The 26,716-nt window shown below is 40.2% G+C and overlaps 1 protein-coding gene across 5 annotated transcripts in view; it reads right to left on the bottom strand.

Annotated features, from left to right (window-relative positions):
• Positions 1 to 26,716, bottom strand: part of Golim4 (golgi integral membrane protein 4) — a 76,499-nt gene that overhangs the window by 2,868 nt on the left and 46,915 nt on the right. For 2 of the 5 annotated variants that reach the window (XM_015494292.2, XM_015494288.2), the window contains exons 6-14: positions 22,057 to 22,139; positions 21,493 to 21,576; positions 18,046 to 18,210; positions 15,590 to 15,919; positions 13,203 to 13,456; positions 12,654 to 12,736; positions 11,138 to 11,247; positions 7,956 to 8,123; positions 7,565 to 7,633 (exon numbers count right to left, since the gene is read on the bottom strand). In XM_015494292.2, coding sequence (XP_015349778.1) covers positions 7,565 to 7,633; positions 7,956 to 8,123; positions 11,138 to 11,247; positions 12,654 to 12,736; positions 13,203 to 13,456; positions 15,590 to 15,919; positions 18,046 to 18,210; positions 21,493 to 21,576; positions 22,057 to 22,139 — 1,346 coding nt within the window. The remainder of the gene's footprint in view (positions 1 to 7,564; positions 7,634 to 7,955; positions 8,124 to 11,137; positions 11,248 to 12,653; positions 12,737 to 13,202; positions 13,457 to 15,589; positions 15,920 to 18,045; positions 18,211 to 21,492; positions 21,577 to 22,056; positions 22,140 to 26,716) is intronic. The other 3 variants (XM_048814355.1, XM_015494293.2, XM_048814356.1) reach the window with 3 other exon arrangements.

Here is a 26,716-nt window from a genome sequence, read left to right as displayed (position 1 = left end):
GTTCTCTTGAGATGATTGAGTTATTCATGGACAAAAATTCTGATTCTCTTCATGTAATTTGTCAAATACTAATAAAAATGGCAAATATACCAAAAAAAAAAAAAAAGAACAAACCTCTCACGTTTAAATACCCAGAAAACAGAACACAATCATTTCAATTTCTGTATGAAGTAGTCTAATAAACTAGTTTAAATCCCTATCTCCATTTAGTGTTTTAACACAGCATCCGTTTTAAATAGTTTTCCTTTATGCATACCACTATTACTGTTTCATTGATCCTAACTGTTTATTTTCAAAATGCAAATCAAAGAAAGGATCTAAATTTTTACTGAATAATCTCTCTTTAATAACCATATCTCATAGAAATACAAGATAAAGTATTTTGTAACTTGCTAACTAGTTTGAAAACCACACATATACCAAAAGGTCTAGGTCATTCTAATTTTTTTTTTAAAAATTGCTGAATACAAGTTAGGCATAAAGTAGTGTCCTGGTACAGACCAGGATCATGGTATGGGTATAAAAGTCCTCTGGGGTAAAAAAAAAAAAAATACATGTTTTTTGGGGAAGAGTTGAGTAGTGGTTGTTGAAAATCTGAGAAATGGGCAAGGGATGGAAAGTAAGCAGATACTATAATTAAGCAGGAGCAAATCAAGTGCTGCCTCAAGGTAGCTGGACTCCCAGCTCTTTGGATACAGTGTGGACTTTCGGGAGCCTACAAAGGTGACTCTTCAAAGATGCCCTAGACAGAGCCAACTCTTCGTGAATCTCTTCTAATCAGCCCCCGGTACTGATTAGAAGACATTTGGCTAATGGGGATGACATATAGAAGTCATCCCCTAAATGAAACTGGTTTCAAATAATACAGTTTGAAGAAAGAGGCACAGAGCATCTCTATATTCACATTTCCTGATGAAGTAAGCTAGGGATACCCTTGTCTCACCCTATGGCTCAATCAGTAGTCCAATGACATCTCTTCTGCCATTTGTCACAGAACCTCACAGCAATGTCCCACAGGACATTGAAATGAAGACAATGAAGCACCTATTTCAGACTTCATTAAGGTCTAATTGAAACGTTAAATTGCTTAAGCGTCCTTGTCTATTTTGATGAACAAAGATGTCTTCTATGTGGGTAATAATGAAAGTTCAATTTGTGAACACTAAACATGGTGTAGTTGAGAGTGGGAAAGAATTGCCTCAAAATTATGCTGTATGGTGGAAAGAGTACATAAATCTGGGGCAGCGAAGTCCAGACAGTAATTATTTAGTCTTTCTGGGCCATAAGTTCTGTCACAACTGCACAACTCCACCAGTATAGTACAAAAACAGCTATAAACAAAGTGTCAACAAAAAGGCAAGGCTGTGCTCCATAAAACTTTATTTACAAAATAGGCTGCAGCCTGCATTTGCTACCTCCTAACATACTCTGTGAAGACAGACAGACCTGCACCAAAGCCTCAGCCCTGCAGCTTTTCTGTCTGTATAAACAATAATGTTGGGCTGGGGTTGTGGCTCAGTGGTAGAGTGCTTGCCTAGCACGGGTGAGGCACTGGGTTCGATCCTTAGCACCATATAAAAATAAATGAATAAAAAAAAGGTATTGTGTCTATATACAACAATTTAAAAAAATAATAATTAAAAAACCCCCAGTAAGTTCAACTTTCTATTATGAAAATCTTCAAGCGCATGCAAATAATCATTCAATAAAAGTTTTATAAATACTTCCAAGGCTCCAACTGTCTCAATATTGCCACACTTCCACAGTCTATCACTTTTCTATTTTTTCAATTATTTATTCTTAAGATTTCTAGATATCATGTAATTTTACCCTTACATGTCAAGGTATGCACCTTTAAAAGAAATGGACGCCTTTTTATACAAACATAATGCTAAAATCACATGATAAAGTCAATAATTCTGTGGCATTATCTGATGACACTCTTCTGATTGTCTCAATAATGCCTATTTACACTTGATTTGTTCTAATCATGATCCAAAGTCCACACATAACATGGGCTTCCCTCCATTATTTTTATCTTGATGCTATTGACTTGTTCTATAGAAGCACCCACATTTTGGATTCATTTGCTTCTGTATGGTATCACTTCACTCATTCCTCTAGTCCCCATATTTTCTATAAATCAAACTTAACTTGAATATGAGTTAGTCAGAATTCAAGATGCTGAATATTTCACATTTTCATCACATCAGGAAACACATAATGTCTGTCCTACTTTTAGTAAGGCTGAGGTTGGTCAGTGAGCTCACATGGTGACTGTCTGATCTGTCCCTGATAAAGTACGTTGTTTATATAGTAACATCACTGATGATTAATGATTAAATCAATGGCTTTAAATAGGGGTTACAAAGATACCAAGTTTCTAGTTTCATCCTTCTTTCTGCATCTACCAATTTAATACAGAACTCTCCCACATTAACTATACACTTATCATGCCTGGTGCACTTAAAAATGACATCCCTTGAAGTTAGACCTGCGGCGGGGGGGGTGGGGGGGTGGGCTTCAAGTATGATTCTAACAACAAAATAACAAGCTGTGGGACCTTGAAAAATTCAACTAACTTCTCTGAAGGTCAAAATATCTTATGTATAAAATAAAAGGGTTGGGTATAGGGTTTGAGAATCATAGTGATATGGGCAATGACCAAACAGACTCCATTTTACCCTGAGACCCCATATCATGTAAGAAATGCTTTTCCTGTGGGAAAGCCCCACCTCTGTACCCATTAAAAGTTACCTAGCATAACATACTCGGCAACACAAAATAATAATTTTTATGCAATGTAAAACTGTTCTCTTTGCTTTCCATTTTTCTTGGGCAATGTACCTAGACGTTAGTAACCATTCTCTAACTTGTACTGAATTAGGGTCATTTTGACCCACTTCCATTCTGCTTGCTTGCTGCTATGTCAACCTGGAAAGTCCAGTGGAAAATACCAATGTATCCATTGCACTGTCTTGCTACTTGCCCAATCAAGCTTCTGTATGTGTTTGCTTATAGCTACGTCAACCCAGATATAGTTTTTGCCTTTAAATATCCTAAAATGCTCAGGCTTGGGGCTGTTCCTTGCAGAGACAGTTATGGGTCCTGCGGGGAGCAGTCGCTGGCTGGCTGGCTGGCTATATAAAGACTCTTCAATTTGGACAAAACTGGGACTTGGTATGTTTTCTGAGTGACCTGCCCCACAACAATAGATGCTTTTAAGACTGAAACAAAAAATGCTTTTGCAAATGTGCTTGGACACAGCATTCTGCATAAAATGTTCAGGGGGTTACACTTCCCCAAGTCCTCCACCATTGTCTGCCTCTCAATACGGTGTTCCTGAAACATGAGCATCATCTTAGGGGTGGGGAAGGGACTTCTGAAGAACTGATTCCAAGCCCCACAACAGAGAAGATCCAAAATTTCCTAGAGCAGGGTTTAATCCTGGGATTTGTATTTTTCACAAACTCTTCACTATGATTCTTGGGTTAGGCACCATAGCATACACCTAAATTCCCAGCAGCGCGCTCAGGAGCCTGAGGCAGGAGGATGGTGAGTTCAAATCCAGCCTCAGCAATTTAGCAAGGTCCTAAGCAACTTAGCAAGATCCTGTCTCAAAATAAAAAAGTTAAAAAGACGGGATGTGGTTCAGTGGTAAAGCAACTCTGGGTTCAATGGTACCAAAAAAAAAAGGTGGTTCTTGGTCATAGTAGAAGACAGAGAACTATTTCCTTAAGATGCTGGGTTAAGAATGTCTCCAGCTTGGGGAATAATCTTCCTTCTCTGAAGCCTGTTTTCTCATTCTCGGCACCTATTATAAAACACTTAGCTTGTTTACCAGTTATCAGTATATTCTTGAGAACCACTGATTTAATTTACTCTTTAATTTAGGGAATCCATCCATAAATGAACACTGTAATTTTCCAGCCATATACAAGTATATAAAAACAGAGTCTTATATTCACATTATTTTAATAAGATATTCTAAATGTTTGGGGTAAAAGTAATTCAAACTCATCTTAAAGGCATCACTGAAAAGAATGGGTGGCATTTCTAATTGACCTTTAAAATACCCTTTGACAAAACCAGAGGCACCCTGTGTTACTGTCTGATAGCGTAGATGTAGCAATGACGTCTGCTATACCGAACCCTCTTTAGAATCCTGATGAGGCTGAGGCAGCGACTCTGTTGAAGATTTCCCATAGGGGTCCTCATTACTCATGTTCCTCCACTGGAATCTAACGTTTTAGACATTTGAGAAGTGAACCTTATGTGATAAGGAAAAGTTTAGTAAATGGCCAAAACAAAACAAACCAAATCACTAAATCTAAAATGTGCTTTCACTAGTTACTGGGTCCCAGCCAAGTGTGCTGACACCTTTGTTTACACACAGAAGACACTGTGGGATGAGCCAGGCACTAGCTGGCTAAACTCTGAGCAGTCAAGAATGCTAGGATCCAATGAGGCAGGCAGCATGTGACAAGGAAGTCTTTGGCAAAGTTGGCTAGAATGAAGGACACCACTGCCTGAGAGGCCATGCTAAATGGAAAAGTTTCTACCCATCAGAAGCTTCTTAGGGAGTCCCAGGCCATGGTCTGGGTTGGTACGTATACATACCTGGTCACTGAAGGTGAGCAAATAACTTTGGACTTGCTCTTTCCTGAGTGTTCAGATTAATCTGTTTTCTGCTACGTTTGAGCAATGAAAGCATTCCAAGTTTTCAAGCATTCACTCTATCTATCTATCTATCTATCTATCTATCTATCTATCTATCTATGTATGTATATATATGTATTTTAGCATTCAGATAATTCTGAAGTATAACACAGCACTTTTTGCCTATGTGATAACTTGTCCTATTTGCTGAAAAGTAGATAAAATATACAGGATGTAAGCAGTATGAAGAGAACATTATGGTGGGTATGCCCTTTACCCTGACATCAAACAAATAAATCAGGATTGCTGGTCAATAATCATAATTTTTATGTCTTAGACAATGATGCTGCACTAAGATTTAAATACCAACAACAACAACAACAAAAGAAACAAAAACAAACAAGGATAGTGCAAATTTCCTAAAAGCACACTTGTTTTGGGTGATCTACTCGACTCGTCGTTCAGATTTGTGAGTCTGATGGCTCCTCCTCTGAACAGGTTCCCCACTGGCAAAATACAGTTCCTCCTGAGGAGCAAATGCTGGCAGCTAGAGTTTGGCTGCAGGCTGGGAGGGAAGGAAACTGAAGGCCGCTGCAGCCCTACAGCCCTGTGGCCAGGTTTACTGGAGATGAGAACCATGCAGTCACTCAGCATTAAATGGCTTTCAAAGTGCTTTCGAAAATATTGTCCCAGATTCACATACAATTATAAACAATACCATGGGTGCTTCTAATTCATTTTTCTCATTTTAACCACAGTTTGCTGAGTGCTTCAGCTATGAATTATCACTAGGGCTCAAATGGTATTTGGCAACCATCTTTCTCCCCCCTCTACAGAATATGACCTAGGAATGATGGAAAGATGCAAAAACTAATCATGTCAGGAAAGACCAGAAAAATACAACTCCTCCTGAACAAGGGATGTTCAGGGGACAGGAGGAAAGTGACACTGGGAAGTAGAAAGGTTCACAGGGCCTCCTTGGAACATTCACCTGGGAATAGTCTTGAATGAAGGGTGGCAACCTGCAGCCTATGCAAGAAGGCTTAGAAAGCTGGGACAAACACTATTATAAGAATTCTGGGCAAGGAATAAACAAAGCAAAAGAATTAGAACCTGGGGCTGGTGCAACAAGAGGAAAACAGCCCTGTCAATTCGGCCGACCTGGCGGGAGGGGCTGCTGAACCTCCGGGTGCACAGCCTCCTTTGCCTTGTCACCCTCTCCTGCCCCTTGCCTTGGTGATTCCTGTTTTTCTGCCCTGCTCCCCATTTCTCTCTTCCACCTTACCTGATCATAATACAAAAGTGAAAAAGAATCAGTAAATACTGATTAAATTTTTATGTTTACCCTTCTGAATTTTTAAAAAGAAGTCAAGGTGAACCCTTTTCTCTCTTAATCCCTCAAAGATTCCTGGTATCTGACATAATGAAACAAAGTAATATTAGTCTAGACATCCTGTTACCAGAGAAGCCCAGATGAATATCTTCTTCTTGCTAAATGTCTTAATATTCAAGGCTGCGGCTTCTCTAATGCTCTCTTTCTGATAAGACAGCTCAGATTCTTGATTAAGATGAACAGCAGGATGAAAAAAGATAGAGAATAGAAAGATCAAGCCTGTTAGACAGAACATAACTTGAGATGTTGCCACTGGCCATTAAAGGGCAACACTCTTTTCTGTTTTCCTGGCATCAGCACAGATTTTAGCATTAGTTCCGTGAAGCTGCAAATAGCAGTAAAAATAAGAACGCAGACCCAGGCCAGGGAACTGAGTGCATGCTGAGCACATGCTTCCTGAACAGGATGTCCAGTGGTGGGCGTTTCTTCAGTGGGTCATGGTCAACCTCCCCAGAGGTTCCCTTAGGGATAAAGCCATGCATTTGCAAGACACCTGGCTGATGAGTGGCTCTGAACCAGGCATTTCATCCAGGAATTACTTACTGGTCCTGAGTGAGACTAAACGTGGGGTCAAGGCCTGATTCATATCATGTTCCATCATATTCCCAAGTACTGCAAGTGTCCAGGTAGGAGAAAGCCATGGCAAAAAAGGCTGCAGCAAATAGCCTTCGCCAGTTGATTGAGCACAGGAATGTGGCATCACCATAGATGCTAACTAATGATAATATGCCAGATGCTTACAAGCTAAAATTAAGTTATTAAGAAATCCTACCTAAAAGCATTTTATTCAAAACAGTTCCAATACTTCCCCTTCTCTTCACTGTTTTTGTGGTGCTGGAAATTGAATCCAGGCCCCCATGTATACCAGGTAAGTATTCTGTCATGGAGAACAGTGACAAATGCTCCTCCATGTCTGTGCTCTCTGGCTTTCTATTGCTTTGTTTTGGCTCTCCTCTTTCATCTGGCAAATTTTCTTCTCTCACTTGTTCGGCTTCCTCAAGGTCTGGTTGCCTTCCCAGACCTTGTTTTGGTTGAACTTAATTAAGATGCTAAAGGTCTTATGAGGGAAGGGGTCAGAGGGAAAGATTATAAAACTAATAAAAATGTCTGGCAGGTGTTAACATGGATTCCAGCTGACATTGTGGGGTATCCCTGTGAGGCAGACTCAGGGGACATGTCCCCAGAGAAAGTAACAGGGTCAATCCATACTCCCTCAAAGGTGCAGAGCTTTGTGCTCTCATTTGTGATGGAAAGAGACATGAGAAAATGTTCTCATGAAGATCACATAAATCTGTCTGCCGTTCCTGGAAAGTCGGCTTTATTTGAAATTTCTGAATCAAAAGTCTCCACTGCCATGGTTCATTTCCTCTTAAGCCACCCTTTCGTACCCTGCCTAAGTCTCTCTGAACATTTCTCTGGAAGGAATGTCAGAGTCAATACTGCCAGGGTTTGTTTACGGTTGGTGTGACAGACCAAACAATTGGATCAGCCTCCTGCATTCAATCTTCCTACCTCCTCCTCTCCCTCTTCCTGGTACTGTTCATCAACATTATCCTCCTGCTGGTCTGGATTTCCTGCCATCTGTTGAAACAAAAGGGGAGGCTCATGTTACTGTACATTGGAGATGCCTTGTATAATACTTGGGGACAAAGAAGAAGCATGCCACCATGAACAGTGCACTCACAATGCACTGGTGGCCAGGAAATGATGAATAATCATTGCTAACACAAAGCACAGGGTGTCTGTTACCCTGAGTGCAGGCATGTCTTTTCACATAATGACCTCGAAACCACTAGAGTGGCAAACCTTCTCTCAGTGCAGATTAGGACTAACCTTTCACATAAACCAGGCATTTACTAAAGTGCTCCGGTTAAATCCACCCTTGGTAGTGGCATCTGCTTACCACCAAATGCTCCTCCATGTCTGCGTTCTCTGGCTTTCGATCGCTTTGTTTTGGCTCTTCGTTTTCATCTGGCAAATTTTCTTCTCTCACTTGTTCGGCTTCCTCAAATTCATCTTCGCCTTGATTATTGGGGTCATCTGCTGGGTTTATATCCTCTACAGCTGCCCGCTGTAAAATTTTAATAAAAACCAACCGCCACTTCAAAACAGAGGATCAAGTTTAATTTCATTTGAAAGGCCACGCACTGGCAGAAAATGAAATAACCCTTCACTGCATCGTTCATCCCTGTCCCTGCCAGTGCTCACAAGTACCAAGCACCCCACTGTCACAAGGTAGAACTCCTGCTTCACTTGTGAGAGGCTGAGGAATCAGAAGGAAGGATAAACGGTGCTTCCTTTCTGCCAAGTAATTCCAACAGTCTTCCAAACGCTAGCAAACCAAGAAATGTGAACAAAACTACACAGACAACCAGCAAAACAGCTAATAAGTTGGAAAACCAAGTGGGAGGAAAACAAATCAATGCTAATGTATACCGAAGACTTAGATAGGTGAAGTGGTAATTCTTTTCATGGTGATGTTGATTTTTATACAAATCTCCCTTTTATGCGATTTTAAACATGTAAGTAAGTGCAAAGCAGCTGATGGGAAGGAAGATCTCTACCTCTGAGAAGACCCAAGCCAAGAAAAGGACTAACTCTACAGAAAATGGTATATTTGTAGTGTGGACCATGTTCCTTCCTTCCTTCTTTCTCATTCATTCATTCATTCATTCATTTTTTATATTTTTGGTACTGGGGATCGAACCCTAGAGTGCTCTATTACTGAGCTATATATCCCCAGCCCTTTTCATCTTGTATTTTGAGACAGGTTCTCACCAAGTTGCCAAGGGTGACCTCAACCTTGTGATCCTCCTGCCTCAGCTCCCTAAATCATTGGGATTACAGGTGTGCTCCACAGCACCTGGCTGAACTATTTCTTCCTTAAGAAACACCACTATGAAACTGAGAGAGACTACACTGGCAAGGGATAGGAGAAAATCTTTGGCAACATATTACAAAAAAATATACCTCCAGACCCACCTTTGAGTGGTTCTCAGTTACTGTGGGACAACAAATGTCCTTCAAACAATCAACTTTAGAATTATTTCAATTTCCCACTTAAGTTCCCAAGGCACCTTCCAAATAACACACATCATAACAAAAATTCAGCTTTTAGGAACAGAGAAGGGCAGAAATGGTGATGTTTGCTGTGAGCGTCCCCAATCCCTCCCAGGTCATCTATGGGACACTTACTGAAGTGGCAATTGCTTTGGAGAGACACTGAAGCTACACAGTAAGATTCAGTCTCTCCTGGTGTTCTCCAGACAAGATTGTACTTCACTTTGCTGAAGAACCCTGAATGTGTTCAAGAGCTCATTGCTCTCAGCTGATCTATTATCTGTATACCCCTGGCCGTAAACTTCATTCAAGTGCATATAACACTCTTCTCAGGAATACAGTGACAAATCCTCACCTTTACACTAATTTCTAATTACTCCATAAGCTCCTGTCATACAGATTTCCTTCATTGTTGGCAATAATCTGTATGGGAACAGAGGAAAACAGCAGCACCCTCTCTTCAGAAAAAAATCACTAAGTACGTCTTGCTATAGTTCTTAAAAATGTGCACAATGGTTCCAAGACTGACCAAGTAATAAGTGAGGGCTCACAGGCACAAACAGTTATATTCAAATAAAACAGCTAAGACAAAGAGGGACAAATGGGCTGACAACTTCTAATTAAAAGAAGGCATGACAGAAAGACCAGTGTTCCCAATATGTCTCCAAAATGTGGAGACATAAGAAGAGTAAAGGGTCACTGGCAAGTAGTCAGCCTCCAGCCACTCCCAGCAAAGTGACTGTCCTTCACTCTCCATGCACACTTGCTTCCTTGCTCTCGTGGGACAGCCTCTCACTCTCTCATTCTCTAACCCTTGCTCTATCATGACAATATTTCAGGGCTGTGTCCCTGCTGCATGCTTTCCTATATACCAGTGAGGGTACAGCAGAAAAACCTGCTCTGTGAGTCAAGTGGAAAAGCCATTTCCATAAAAGGGCTGAAAGTGGCCAGCAGAAGGACTCTCTCCGTGATTATCAAGGAAGGACATGGATCTTCTTTTCAATTCCCTGGATCAATATAAACTGGATCCACATGGCAGTAGGGATTGAATATTATAAGCACAGGGGGTTGCTTTACTAGAACAAAAGATGATAGCAGCAAAAGGTAATGAGAAGCCAGGAGCAGTGGTGCATGCCTATAATTCCAGAAGCTCAGGACACTAAGGCAGAAGGATCACACAGTTCAAGGCCAACCTCAGCAACTTAGTGAGGACCTAAGCAACTTAGTGAGACTCTGTCTCAAAATCAAATACAAAAAGGGCTGGGGATGCGGCTCAGTGATCAAGAGCTTTTGGGTCCAATCCCTAACAACAACAACAACAAAAAAGGTGATAGGAAATTAAAATAAGTTGTGAACGTCATCTACACACAACACATGATCACTCACTGAATGTTGGCTTACCTCCCTTATGAGCAAGGTCAAAGCCCTAGACAACCCAAGTGAATCAGGGGTCTCATTCCTTTTTTGGAAAACACAGAATAATGCCAGTTATTAGATGTCTACTTAAATGTTCTCCTCCCTTGTGGTACTCCAGCACTTCTTTTCATGAGTGAAACCACATATTTCACCAACATATTTATTAAAATGGCCCCTGGACTATTGGGAGGTGACAGAGTCACATGCCACATACCCTGGCAGGCCACTGGACAGGCTCAGGAAAGGGTAACTTCTCTAACTTCCTTGTTGGCCTGCCCCGTCCCCTCCATCTTTCAGCGTTACCTCATATTTCAATGCCTCTAAATTTTAGTTTTCTAGGTTTTAATTTTATTAAGTTAAAAAGTGTCAAAGGGAAAACCTTTCAACATTATTTTTTCCCAAAACAGCCTTTAACCCCGTCTCATCTCACACCCCCTACATCCTGGTTGAGGGTGAACTATGCTGCTTATAGGTAATTATTCAAAGCCCTCTGTGTGCTGATGAAATGACATGCACATCTGGGGCTGGACACCAGAGTCAGACAAATGCTTAAGGTTTCTTTCTGCCTGTGCGTTTCCAAGTGGCAGATCCAGGGGTGAGGATACTTACATCTGCCTCTGATTCCGGGTCAGCTTCGGGGGGCCCTTGTCCGTGAGGCTCCTGTCCATTTCCTGGGTCTCCTTCTGCTTCATCTTGGTGCTGGTTGTCTCTTTCATAGGCTAGCAAATCAAAGGAACTACAATCAGCTGAAAGAATCAAGCAGGATTCCTCCCTTTCAACTCAAAGGAGAGCCTCCAGGAGGCCTCTGGAGACCGAGTCCAAGTCACCCACTCTTTCCCATGCCTCGGTTAACTCAACAGCTTTCTTGCGTAGTTTTGTCCTTTTCCCAGACTGTGTCTAAGAGGTTGGGTGGGGGTGCGGGGGGAAGTGTTGCTGTTCTAATTTCCCAAAGCTACTTTTTTTATTTGTTCTAATCAGTTACACACGACAGCAGAATGTTTCTAACAAGCTGCATTTCCCCCTTCGGCAGGAAAAGGACCACAAATCAAACTTCCTTCATAAAAGAAAAGTCCAGACCATTGGACATTGCTAAAATAATCAATTAATTTTTGGATAATATTAAAGGTAATGGCAAATTTCCAGTGAAGGTACACTGGGGGGTGTCATTAGGAAATGAAAGACAAAATAATCTCAATTGTGTAATTCAAAAACAAACAGAGCCTGTCATGGATGCTACTATGGCAACAAGGATACCACAACAATACAGGCCATCACACGGTTATGCTCACACATAAAACTGGAAAGTTTTTTAAAAAATACTTAGATGAAGAGAATTTTAAGAGCACACAGGAGAAGAGCGAATCACTTTTTTAAAGTCAGATACAAGAGGAAAGGTTTAAGAGTATGGAGAGCATTTAATTTAATATAAAGACAAAGAGTAGCTCACTATTAGGCTACAAGTTCATAAAGGGGTTAATTAAATAAAGAAGGGGAAAAACTGTTGCTCAACAGTTTTACTGATAACAGAAACAAAAAGCTCAAAGTCACCACAGGGGACAAAAGGGAATAGGCTCTTCACTCTCAGGGCAACCAACTGCACAACAAGCTGTTGAGGGAGGTGTTGTCATCTTACTTTAGACTCTCTCTAGAAAAGGAGAGTTGCCTTCCAATTCTATCATCACAGCAAGGAATGCATGACTAGGCGCTTATCATGAGAGAAAGCCATTGCTGATTTAATCTGAAAAAGTTTTAAGGCAATGATGTAAAGACTTCCAAGGTCAGGAGAAAATGTAGAATTTCTCAAAGCATAATAATCCTGTGATAATTTGTCAGAAATAACTATTTGATATGCAAGAAGCTTAAATGATGGGGAGAATAGTGGAGACAAGAGAGATTATCTTGACCAGTTCTCTTTTCTTTTTGTGGTACTGCAGATCAAACTCAGGACAACTATGGAGCACTATGGCAAGGATTAAGACTCAAGAAGTGACAACAGAGGCGTGACTTCTTTGACCTCACTCAAGTATGCATTTGGCTTGTTGATGTTAGGGAACACTGGCTCACTGATATTGTTTGATATAACCAGGTAATGTTATTAAAACATTCATCATCTGAGAAGTCTTACCACCTCCTTCCTCTTCCTGGATTCCCTGGTCCTCTGCTCCCTGAACGATATCATTATCCATAGCATTATAATGAGCTTGCTGCCTGCCCGGGACACAAACATTATATATTCAGGGATACAAATTAAGTGGCACAGTTTGACACAAGTCATTTATCTTTTAAGGTAGTAATAAACAAGATTTCCCAACATCTTTTAAAAAGCCATAAATTCTTTTTTTTAACTTTTAGGTACATGATAAAGTATGATGAAAGTTCTAGATATGCTTCCAACAGATACATTAAAAAGGTAAAGCACCGTTCAATGATAAAATTAAAAAGTTAGCACAAAGTCTTCTAAGCTACTTTGAGACTTACTCTATCGCTTTAGAGAAGAAAAAAAGAAAACCTGATTATTTTTAAAATTAAAGATTTGCCCTTTAATTCTCAATTCTCAGCTCTTCCTGGACTACATGAGCAACATGAGCCCCTCCTGTTCCTGGATCACAAATACACAAAACTGCTTGCAGTGGGAGAGGGGCTTCTATGCCCATCGAGAGAAGGGGCAGGCTACCGTAGCTGCTCCTGGCGCCGCTGCTGGTCTTCCTCCTGCTGGTCTTGCCTCTGCTGGGCCATCTCCTGGGCCAGAAGCTGCTGCTGCTGCTGCTGCCGTAACAAGTGTCCCTGCAGCCTCTGCTGGTGCAAAGCTTCCTGGTGTTCTCGCAGCCGCTGGGCCTCCTCATCCCTCCTTGCCGCCAATCTCTGCTGTTCCAACTGCTCCTCATATGGGGACCGGGCCCTGGTGCCCGGCTTGGCTGAAGGGTATACCTGGGGCAAAGACAGTTGATGCTGAGCAAGAGGGCTCGGCTCCCCAGGGGTTTCTCTCCCTTTGTTCCCATGACAAACTCAGGAGACAGGCTGGTTTATTAACCTATTTGTCACGTGAACTGTGATTATAAATAAAGCCCAGAAACTCCTATTTTCCTGCTATCTCTGAATTGCCCTTGGCTTTGTCTAGTGACTGTTCTTCCCAATTTGCTGGCACTAAGGCAGACTTTCAATATGCTCCCTGCTCAAATGGAGCACAGGGCACAACACAAGAAATCAGTTTTGGACCATAATTAAATTTGTATTTACAAGGCTCTGACGCAAGCAGGCATGTGGTAACCTCACACTAATTGGGCAATATGTGAAGCTAAGTGTTTCTCCATGAAGAGTTAAAAGATCTAGGGATACTAACTTCAGCAATGTATATGCCCATCACAGGCTAAGCACAGCCAAAATAATAATGTCAAATTCCAGATTACTGTGAAAAAGCAGGAACTGAGTTCCTTCAAAGAAACTAAGAATAGGTGAAGAGACAGTATTGTCTGATTAAAGAAAAATCAGATCCAGCAATTTTTTTTTTCTTTTGGTACCAGGGATTAAACCCAGGGATGCTTAGCTACTGAGCCACATCTCCAGCCTTTTTAAATATTTTATTTAGAGACAGAGTCTTACTGAGTTGCTTAGGGACTCTCTAAGTTGCTAAGGCTGGCTTTAAACTCTTGATCCTCCTGCTTCAGCCTCCCCAGCTGGTTGGATTACAGGCACATGCAACTGCACCTGGCAGATTCAGCAATATTTAAAACTCCACTTTCATGAAGTTTTTCCTCATCTTCCCCTCCCCTCCTTGACTAACATAAACACAAAATCTCTGCTACAGAAAGAAAGCAAAGTATGGAGGGGAACTGAACCAAGTGGAGAACTCTTACGGAAGGGCATAAAGTGGCAGAGCTTCTCAGGCTAAGGTGGCACTTACAAAGGCTGCCACACCTACCCAGTCTGAAGCCTCAGGAAGCCTCAAGTTTCAGCCTGAAGCTTCAGAGTTATAAACAGGTGATCAGCTGGGTACAACGGTGACCACTATCACAGAGGCTTGGGAGGCTGAGGCAGGAGGATCACGAGTTCAAACCCAGCCCAGCAACCTGGCAAGGCCCTGTTTCAAAATAAAAATAAAAAGGGCTTGGGATGTGGCTCAGTGGTTAAGAGCCCCAGCCTTCAATCCCTGGTACAAAACGAAAACAAAAGAATACACAGGTAATTACATCCAGGTAAAGGCCAGAGGCCCTGTGGCTGGATATCAGTGTAGAGCTAGCAGAAGAAAGGTACCTAGTTGCCCTCAGTGTGGATAGATTTCAAGTTCTTTTAAAGTTTTACTTACAATAATGGCTGTTTTATTAAGAAAGGGAAAAGTGTACTTATGTAGAAGAGTGTGGGCAGGAAGCAGGGTCTCAGCAAAAACTTGTTCAACACACTCACCTAGTGCACTGTCCCTAAGTGGTAAAGCAGCTTGTCACAGAAGCTTTTTGATTCATCCTTGACAGAGAACAGGCAAAAGCCAACTCATCAACTGGCGAAACTAAACAGAAGGAGGGGGACTATGGATCACAGAAAAATGAAGCCTTTGTCTGCCTCAAGCTGCTCAAGACAGGACTTGACCCCATCTTGGGAAAGTGTCCATCAGGTGGTCCCGTATCCACCCTGTCGATAATGTGAGCATGAGTCTCTTACTTGCACCACTGACAACAAGGACACATCTACACACCAGCAGCAACTGCTCCTGTCACCAGCCATCTTTCTGAGCTAGGTAAGAGCTGTACTATTAATATTACAAGACAACTTAAATATGTGCACATGATGGTTAGTGAAATCACCTATTTTTGTAGAGATTTTTCTTTTTTTATACATATATATTTTTTAAAAATTCTTTCTGTACTTGTAGATGGGCAGAATGCCTTTATTTTATTTATTTTTATGTGTTGCTGAGGATCATACCCAGTGCCTTAGGCATGCTAGGCAAGTGCTCTGCCACTGAGCTACAGCCCCAGTCTGGCCCATTTAAAAAAAAAAAAAAAAAGCCTTAAGATCCACTTTATTTTTGTTCCCCATCCAAGTGGACGTGGGTGGGTGACCACACACCTCAGCCTGAGCGTGCCCCTCCAGGAGGTTGGCAGCCTGATTTCGTTCCTGCCGTTCTTTCCACTCTGGGTCCTGCTCCTCTGGTGAGGGATCATGTTCTTCCTCCAGACGTTCTGCCTGCCCAACCTGCTCCATCTCCTCCTCTTCCAGGGCTTTTCTGTGCTCCTCTTCCACCTGATGTGCCTCTGGCTCTGGGGGTACCACTTGTTGGTTAGGCTGGGCCACAGTCTGAAAATGTGCCTCTTTCAGGGTGGGAAAATAAGGTTTTGCGTCTTCTGTTCTTCTCGGCATTGCTTCATGTTTCTGCCATACATTGCTGTATCGAGACACCTAGGCAAGCAAACCATAGGAAATGTTGCTCGTCCTTTTCAAAAGCAGTGATATCATTCATTAGCATGTCCTTGGAGGTACAACATAAGAAAAATTCTGGAGTCTTGAAAAATATACATAGTCTCCTGACTTAAAAAGATAGGAGCAATGGAGCTACTTAAATTCCACTGTATAATTTCACCTATAAAATGGAGAGAATAGGGGCAAACTTTCATCTCAAAAGAATATAGTCAATAACCAGGGCAGTGAATCCTCTAAGTAGCCACATCTCAGAAGTAAACCTTTCCCAAAAAAGCAACCTAACTCTCCTACTTTCCCTCAGAATAAAGAAGGAAAAAACCTTGAACTTGAAGTGATGAAATGTTTGCACAATTTTTTCAATGTAAATTTAATTTGCAATTAATTACTTGAAAAGAGAAGAATAAAGATGCAAATGAAGAGGAATTGGGTTTATTTTTTATTAGTTTGGTTTACTGGTAATTAAAAGAGATCACCATTACTAATGGATATCTCTGTTGTTTTAAAAATGCCTGTTAAACAAGATACAATAAAATATTCTTAATATTTTTAATGCATTTAAAAAAATTGTAACCACAAAGGGTCTTTTGTACATATTTTGTATTGTCAACATAGAAAACTCAGAATAGAAAGAAATAAAAATAAATGTCTTTTTTTTTTTGAAGAATACTTCTCACTGATTGGTTCAAATCAGTTTTTACTTTAACTTTCAGACATCTCTATGTGATCTGAGTTACAGGAAGCTGTGGGGAAAGTGATACAGCATTGATAGGAGAGTATGTCATGCCCTTTACCCTCAATCTTTTTCATCAAGAAATAAATAACTTCTTCAAGTGAGATTACTCTCTCAAATTGAAATAATTGTGAAAACACTATTCACAGACAAGCAGAGATATAATTACCAAGCTTGAGAAGCTGGGCTACATAAATAACACACAGGAGAGAAAAACCCTTTCTTAGGCAACTTTCATAGGTGTACATTTTACCAAGGCCCTCAACTATCTGGAAAGTTTGACATAACACTGCCCTGGCTTTATTGCAAATACTTCTCTCAAGGGCTCTAAGTTCTCTGAAATACCTGTCATTTATCTTTGCAATATCCCTGTGAAGGAGGTTAGAGCAAATAACTACCATCTCCAATGCACAGATGGACAAACTAAAACTCTGAAGCATCAGAAGATGAATCCAGTAAACTAGAACAGAATCACACTAGGAAAGAACAGAATCAAATGCCAGGCCAGTGATCTGGCCATACTCTCTTAAGTTAGCAGCTAACATAGGGTCCAGGGAGAGAGAACGAGAATCATGAGGACACTGAGCCTGCCTGTTAACCAGTCACATCAACTCCATTATTTCCACAAGCAGGAAGGTCTTCTCAAACATTTATTGTTGAAAATAACTTTGTCAGGGGGAAGATAACAATATTTCTCATTTTTCATTAAATACATGATTGAAAAACAACTATGTAAGAATTAATGATAAGGAGGACAATACTTTTGATGTCCCCCTTATGAAATATTCTTAATCCAGGTTTAATTTTCATGAAAAATAAGAATAAAGTGCATTATGGGACTAGCACTCATACACCAGGCAGTGTTTTAATGCAAATTTTGACCGGCTTTGTATGGACCCAGTACTGCACTAAGGTCAAATATATTAACTTTAATACCTGGGTGGGCTGTCACATAATATCCTCATGATCATTTGACCTTCTCACACTATCTTAAAGAGGGAAAAATATCCACTGACCTTGAAAAACTCAGACACTACAATTCCTTTAAGACAAATCCACATGAAAAAGACAAAGCCAGGAAAATCTTTTCCAGAAAACACTACAATAACAGCTCTCAAAATTCTCTCCAGACCAGCTGAATCTGAATTAGAAATGCAAATCCTCAGGCCTCACCCCAAAATAACTCAATTTGTAAGTTAAGGAAACTGTGGGGCTGAGGCTCAGCAGTCTGAGCTTTAATAATCCCTATGGAGGATTCTGATATACACTAAAACTTCTCTGAACACTTCTCTGTAGTGGGCAATATTGAGAGTGGTTCACCCCGTGACAGCCTGACAAGGAAAGTGATCTAGTTATCACCAGTTTTGCCTCTCACCTCTTGTGGCTCTCTGGTTGGCTGCTCCCTTGCTGCATTGTAACCTCGTGGAGAACGTGCCACCTGGGTAAGGGTAGCATTCTGCGGCTCTGCTATGTCAGGATTTCGAAAGCTTGGGATCCTATTCAGAGTATCTTTCAGTTGCTTATATTCTGCAACTTGAGTCTGCATATAAATTGCACAATTGAATGTAAATTGCACAATTTGAGGAGGGAAAAAAATATCAATCATAGATGAGCATTTAGGTTCACTGGAGGACTAGACAAAAATATTATACCTAAATACAAATACGTGGATTATTTTCATGCATTACTATTCTTCCTTAGACATGCTTAACCATTTTTGAGCACATGCAAATTAGAGTTAAAGGAAACAGAAAAAGTATTCAAGACAAATGTTAGTTTTATGCTACATGAAACAAAGAGAGAACTTCTGTAAATAACTTTCCTCTATAATTATGAAAAGTAAGACAGCTATGCAATCCAAGTTTTATCACATTCAAACATCTATTAAAATCGACAGTTATACAAATACAGGTGCAGATATCTTTTACCAATATGGTATGAGTAACATTTTTCAGTGAAAAGAAATATATGCATGTATATGTGTGTGTAACATAATTGTTCAAGCAAGCTTCTCTCATTACCCAAGTTGCTAGTTAGTTTGGGCTCAAACAGGGTTCCTGCCTTGCTAAAACACTTCTGATGCTGTGTTCTGTTTTTGTTTGTTTGTTTTGTTTTTGAAAGCAGAGAGAAATAGGCAAGAAATAAAGCTGGATTTTTGTTCCTCAATTCTGAACGTCCTTTTCTTTCAAAGTGACAAAGGTAGTGATGCAGCTATAGGATAGAACTGGAATACACTCATATAGGAGAATCTGTGTGATTTATGCTGTGGGAATTGTTGGGGGGATACATGTGCGTGTGTTTGTAATGTTTTTAATACTAGGAGCTGGAAAGGTAGAAAATAAATCAACAGACACTGTGTATATATAACTCATCATATATATCCACTTTGTTATCATGCAAGCAGAAATGCTGTGTGTGTAAACACGCACTGACATAAACACATACAAAGAACACAGAAATCTTAAACAAAATCCCCAGGCAAGGCTGCTTCCCTCATTGGAGAGTGCAGAGCAGATACATGGAGCCATGGCCAGCCAGGCCTCTGTGGCCACAACCCTGCACACACTGCCCACAGTTTTCTTCCCCTAGGAAGAGGTGTCTTTCTGCTTTTTTAAAAACTTAAAAGTAAAGAAGTTAGCTTGCTAAATCTATGTCAAAGGAGCACCATCATAAAATTTGTATAACAGTGCACCACTACCTGGCCGGTGGAAATCCCTGGGGTCTCACCCTAGAAATGATGATTTGAAGGGGCTGATGGGGGTTGGGGTCTCACTTCAATACCAGGAAGACCTGAGCTTCAAGTCTGACTCCTGGTCACTAATCTTGGGTCAGCCACTTGGCTTCCCTTTTGGCCTCAGTTTTTTAGTTATAAAATGTTACATGCCTCACTAGATTATGAAGAATAAATAAAATTCTTTTTTTAATATTTTTTAGTTTTAGTTGAACACACATCTTTGTTTTCTTTTATGTGGTGCTGAGGATCGAACCTAGAACCTAGTGCCTCACGCATGCCAGGAGAGGCCACATCCGGAGCCCCTAAAATTCTTAACTATACTTTAAAATCAAGTTATCAAGACAGAATCTCCTAAGATGATTTACATGAGAAATGCACATGCCTGAAACAGTATATTTCTGCCCCCCTCTGAAGAGATTTGAGGAAAGTTCTAACATGGTTATGGACTGATTCTTTGTATCTTTCCAAAATGCACATACTGAAATCCTAACCCCACATGTGAGGGTATCAGAAGGTGGGGATTTTGGAAGTCAATTAGGTCATGAGGACAGAGCCCTCACCATTGGATCAGTGCCTATGATAGGGTTTCTGATAGCTTTTTCTGTCTCTTTCTGCTTTGTGAGGATGCACAGAGAAGTCAAGTGTCTACAACCTGGAAGATGACTTCATAAGAACTGATCATGCTGGCATCCTCACCTAGGACTTCCAGCCTCCAGAACTATGAGAAATAAATTTATGTTGTTTATAAGCCACAGTCTATGGTGTTTCATGGCAACAGCTCAAACTAAGACATATGGCTTTAATTTAACTATTGTACCTAGTTATATAACTATTTAAAAAAGAATAGGAAAAACTTGGAGCACCCTCCCAACAAAGGAAAATAGACAACTACACATAAAATATTGCTTCTCTTACAAAAAATACAAAGTTAATACGGACAGTGTATATATTACAGAATTTGTTTTTGGCTATTAAATCAACCGTTTCACTTATATTTGCATGGATTTTCAGATTGTGGCTTAGTCTAATATTTTACACACAGTGTTCAAATCTGTTTGCCACATTTTACAGTATAAAGAACTGCTTCACATAAAATAACACTTGATAAAAGTTTACAAAGAAGGCTTGGAAAGAAATAATCTCCTCTAAAGTCAATTTATATTTACATACATGTTAAAAATTACCACACAGCAACAGTTTAGTAGAGATAACCAGTTAATGATCATCTTTTAAAAAACAAAAGACAGAAGCTACAGCCTCTGAGCTGGGTCAGGGTCTAATATAGTATACTGCTTAAAAATTTTATAAAGACAAAAATAATGCACAGCCTCTTGATAAGCCGAGATAGGTGGTTTCCTTTTGCCCTTTTCTTGTGACTCCTTCAATTGGAAGACAAGTGAAGACCTGGCTGAACACAGTGACTAAACAAGCCATTCCTGTTTCTTTGCTTCTACCAGAAGCACTCCACACAGCAGCATTTTAATAAGCTCTGCAACAATTGTATTTGTTCTTGTTCATTTAGTAAATATATGCCGAGGGCCTGCCTGCCTGTACCAGGAGTTGTTCCAGGCTTTGAACAGGAGATTATGACTCTTGTTTTTCCTTCTCTATTGACCCTTCTGCTTTTCTGTACTTTGACCAATACCACATAAGCCTTGTCCCAAAAGGAGTGTGTGCAGGCTGGAATGAGGAAGGGATAGAAGAAAGTCTGACAATGATTTATTTAGGTGGCTAGCATCATAAAATCCTACAGATTCTATGCCAAGAGTTGACACAGATCAGATTAGTTGTGAAAGGCCATATGTACAGGACAAAAATCTGTGACTTAAATAAATATTAGATAATTGCATGTAGGATCTGGTAGAAGTAGAAATAGTCAGATGCACCATGTCACCAGTGCAAAAAAAAATCATCAAGAATTTATTTAATATTCTCTGGAGTGAATTTTAAAAGCATGCACTGTGCTCAGGATTAGGATAGCTCTGTCCTAAGTAACTCACTGGCTTGTCAGAGTCCACATGCATAAAGGAATTCAGAAATATTAAGCAGACTGTAAAAAGAACCCACAGAGGCTGCTACCCTTCTAACCTGTGCAGCAGCTAGTGCACTCTTGTGGTCTTCCAAAGTCACTACAAGTTGTTCATGCTCGGAGAGTAAATTCTTATGCTGTTGCTATACAAAAGAGAATTTTACACATTGAACTTTATATTATAAGACAAGTTCTTCTTTGGTATGACCACCCCAATGTTACCTGCTTGTTTTTTTGTTGTGGCAGCAATTGTTTCGTTTAAAAATTATTGGAGAGAGAAGACTATGATTTTTGTGGTATTCCAAAATCTCAAATGTGCTACCCAACTATAACCATTTACAATGAAATCAATATCTCTTTAAGACTTTGCCAATAAAAATCTTGTTAATATGCAACCATCTGACAAAAGAATAATTTCAGTATTAATGAAAATATTTCAATTTTCGGACCACCTTTAGCTTACAATACTAAAGGGTGAACGTATCAGGTACATTCCAGTTATGCAAAGCCCACAGTCACAGTCTGGATTTGTAAAGCAGGTCAACTAGGGGATGACTTTTAAAGTCATTCTACACAGTATGGCAGGCAAACACCCCAAAGGCAAATGTCTGGTTAAATTTTACCTTGACATCTTGAAGCTGTGTATGTATGTCTTGGTGAGCTTTCCTTAGTTGTCTATTCTCTTCTCTCAAATGGTACACAGTTTCTATTTTAGAAAAAAGAAAAGAAAAACCACACACACATAAAGCATTGAAATTCTCAGGTTTTTGATTTTATTAAATCTGAAGCCTCTATCTTCCCTCCACCCCCTATACACACACACACACACACACACACACACACACACTGCCCCAGTACTGGAAACTGAACCCAGGGGTGATATACCACTAAGCTACATCTCCAGCCATTTATATTCTTTTTATTTTTGAGACAAAGTCCCACTAAAATTGTGGAGGCTAGCTTCAAAATTATGATTCTCCTGCTTCAGCCTCCCAAGTGGCTGAGATTACAGGCATATAACACCATGTCTGGCCTTATATAACTTATTTTTAGGATTTGCTTTGAACTTTGATAGGATAACAATCCAAATCAACAAAAATGACATGATATTGGGATACAACGGGGATTTCTCTGGACCTGGCTCAGTGGTTTACTTTTACACAAGCTATGTGTTGTAGATGAAAATTTAAAAAATTTTTAACTAAACATGAATTAAAAATGAAATATTTATGTTAATAAGGAAGCCCTTAGGAATAAAATGTAAAGGGCAGGAATGGTCTCAGATTTGAGTCTTTTCACAAATTAAAGTTATCAGCAAGTACAGACTCTATTTCTCACGGTGTAATTTGCATAGTCCTCTAAAGGTACTTCAGTTACAAAGGCAGCTCACAAAATTACAGACAAACAAGGAGAAATCCTATTTATCTGTGAAAAAACTAGATGTTTTCTTTTTCTTACCATTGAATTCTTAATTAATCCAGGCTCAACTTCTAATAGCTATATGACAGTTATTTTTGTTTGTTTGTTTGTTTTCAGAGCAACAATGTAAGACTGTAGCAGTCAGAATGAAGTCCTCTTCTCCCAAGCACTACTGTTCAGGGAAAACTTTCCACTTAAAGATTCTAGATCCATCTCTTTTATCACCTTGGTGGATTTTCATCACTTCCTGTATCTGGGCATTGCAGATAAAGAACTGACAGTTGCTGAGCCAAATCCAAGCCACAAATATCATCTGACCCCTGAAATGCTGGCCTTTATAGTATTTCTCACATCGCCACCATTTCAAAATAAAGAAACTGATTCTGACAAAATCCAGCAACACTGGACCAATTCTCATGTTCAAAACACTGTGCAGAAACTGAGTGTTAGTATAGTGGCTATATAATCATTTTCCAATGAGAGATGCTTTGGAGATGTAAAGTGGGTTCTATGATCACCTAGTTGGGACAGCAGGTATGAACCTGGACTGTCCTGGGGCAAACTGTCCCTAAATAATAGCCATCTCCTTCAGCCAAGGCTCTAACTCACCATGTATGCTTAGTACGGAAGGAAAGTATTAATCACCAGCTCTCATAAAGCTCTTGCCATTTTTACTCCCTTATAGACCCTTCCTGATCCCTGGACATTGGATTTGTGATTGGGTTTGGGGGAGAGATCAGGAATCAGGTGGGAATTGTGGCTAGTAACTGGGTAGCACACCTACATGTAAAAATGGATTTTCTCAAGAGTAAAAACTGGATACCACTGGCAATCTAAGAGGACTCTATGATGTGTGCCATTGGATGGTGGCCTTCAGTCTAACACAACACACATTTGAAATACCAAAACTGTGCTAGTGTTTGAAGAAATTTCAGGCTATAAACTTAATGGTGGTGGCCCCTGGGCCTTTGCTGGGCTTCCCCAAGCTAGCTGTTTAACTAGAGCAGGCCTCTACTTCTTCATTTGTTGAATGAGGCTGAGCAACAAACACACCTAAGTGGCTGTTACGTTAAATGAGATCATCCACATGAAGAGGTTCACTTGGTTCTGTGCTGGCGATCAGAATGATGATAATGAAGGGTGATTATCTTAGCTTTGTGCTATGGGCTCACCTTGCTAGGAGTCCCAAGTTCTCTCCTTGTATCACATCCAACTACCGGAGACTGCTTGGACTCCACAACTTAGTTGGCCACCACTGACCTGCACTGATCACAAGGTGCTTTAACTTACTGTCCTGTGGTTTTGTCAAGAGTCATAATCAAACAAAGGTGCTAGTGTGAACACTGTCTGTGAAAGTGTCAAAGTCACTGTCCACACTCGGTTGTTTCAGGTCTCCAGAAAAGTTTCTTTTAAAATTGGTATCAGAAGTACTGCTGTCTTTGTTCTCCTAACTCACCGGTATGTTCTCTTTCTGATGACTGAACCCCCAATACTTACTGTATTTCCCCTTTTGTCCTGGGTGCCAGGAAGTTCAGATCAGATTATGAGACTCAGTTCTCAGAACCCACCTATGTGTCCTACTATTTTCCTCGGTTCTGCTTTCTGCTCTGTGTAAGTGGTATGGTTTAGATGAAGTGTCCCCCAAAAGCTCATGTGTGAGACAATGCAAGAGAGTTGAGAGGTAAAATGACTGGGTTATGAAAGCCATAACCTAACCAGTGCATTAATCCACTGATAGGAACTAACTGGGTAGAGATGGTAGGAAGGCAGGGTGTGGGTAGAGGAGGTGGGTTACTGGGGATACATGCCTTTGGGGTTTATATTTTGTCCATGGTGAGGAAAGCTCTCTCAGTCTCTCCACTTCCTGGTGTCATGTCCTAAGCCACTATCCTCCACCACATTCTTCTGCCATGATGTCCTTCCTCCCCTCAGGCCCAGAGCAGTGGAGTCAGCTGTCTACATATTGAGACCTCTGAAATCATGACCCCAAATAGACTTTTTCTCTTCTAAAATTGTTCTTGACAGGTATTTTGGTCATAGTGACAAAAAGCACAACTAAAACAATAAAGTTAAGAAATTCAGTAGTTTAGACAAAGGGGAATGAAGGGAAGGGAGGGGTTGGGAATAGGAAAGGGTTAAGGTGGTTAAACAAGAAAGACTAAACACTGGAAGCATTCACAAAAGGTGGCAAAAAGGAAATGAATCTGACATGATTTTCCTATGAACATATATTACTATACCACAGTGAATCTCCACATCATGTACATCCACAAGACAGGGATCCTAATTAGAATAAGATATACTCCATGTTTGTATAAATATGTCAAAGTAGACTGTCAAGTATAACTAAAAAGAATTTTAAGAGTAAGGGGTAAAAAGACCTAAAAAAACCTGTCTTTCAGGGTTATTGCTGAAGTTGAATGTACCGAAGTATAAATCAGGCCTCTAGAAAATTTTATTTCTCATTTCTTATTGGATCTACGTATTATCCATATATTTTAATGAATTTACATAAGTTAGCAAACACTAAATAGTGTATCCACAAGCTAATATCTCTTGCCCCTCCACACAAAGCTGTGACTTTCCCAGACACTAGAATCCTCTGGTTTTCTCTTCCTTTATGCCACCTTTTGTGAATGCTTCCAGTGTTTAGTCTTTCTTGTTTTCCGTATCCAATAAATCCTCACCACCTGCCCACTACGATAGACATGCCAAGGACACATTCACTGTCTTGGGTACCACCTGCTAACACTGGCCCAACTAGCAAGACCACCTTAACCCTTCCTACGATTGCCTCAGTCATAGCTTACCTATTTCTACAGGGCTTTTGTTATAGCTTGTTCTTTTTTTTTGGGGGGGGGGGGGGCTCCATTTTGTTGTTAGATCCAGTCTCCTTCAGAGCTGTATCAGCTCTAATCTGATTCACTGCCCTAGTTAAGGGAAACTAAATAAATAACAGGTGGTCATGATAGTGCATGACTGTATTTCAACTTACTTGGGAATCTGAGGTAAGAGGATCACAAAAGTTCGACCATTCTGAGCAACTTTGCAAGACCTTGTCTCTACATAAAGTTGAAGAATGACTGTGAATGTAGCTTGCAGAGCTTATAGCAGACATTGGGTTCAATCCCCAGTATTACCAAAAGAACAAGCAAAAAAAAAGGGGGGGAGGAGAGAAACAAAAAAAGAAAATAAAGACACTGAAAACTCAATCAATAAAGGTAAAATGGATTTCACCAAACCTAAAAAGAAATGCAAATGATATAACTCCTAAAATGGGAGAACATATTTAAAGGTTATATATCTGATAAGGGAACTTTGTTCAAAATAAATGAAGAATTCAGAATTCAACAAAATACAACCTGATTTTAAAATGGACAATGGGTCTAAATAGACATCACTGCAAAGAAATTATACAAATGGCCAATATGTACCTGAAAATATGCCTGAAAACATAACCTATCTTCAAAATGCAATCCAAACCACAATGAAATACACTCCATTCCTTCTACCGTAACTAGAATGAAAAAGAAACAAAATAACAAGAGACCCATGATGAATTCAGGCCCCCTTCCCAGAACCACTTCTGCAACCTACACAGGAGCCTAGGCCAAGGTAAGGCCCAGTACCCTCAAGCTAACCAGCAGACCTATGCAGGATCGCAGACCTAGCCCACCTTTATCTTGGGACACTGCAGCCATTGCCATACCCCACTCCATGTAGTAGCTTCCATTTTGGGACAACAGATATGTCCTGGAGGCAGCTGAATCTCTGAACAGGCAGTCTAACCTTTCAGCCCCATCTCTGAAAGTGGTTGCAGCCATCTTCAAAATGAAAAAAAAAAAAAAAAAAAAAAAAAAAGGG

Source organism: Marmota marmota, unplaced genomic scaffold (assembly GCF_001458135.2).
Source record: "Marmota marmota marmota unplaced genomic scaffold, marMar, whole genome shotgun sequence".
Lineage (NCBI taxonomy): Eukaryota > Metazoa > Chordata > Mammalia > Rodentia > Sciuridae > Marmota > Marmota marmota.
This window is presented reverse-complemented; position numbering and strand designations above follow the sequence as displayed.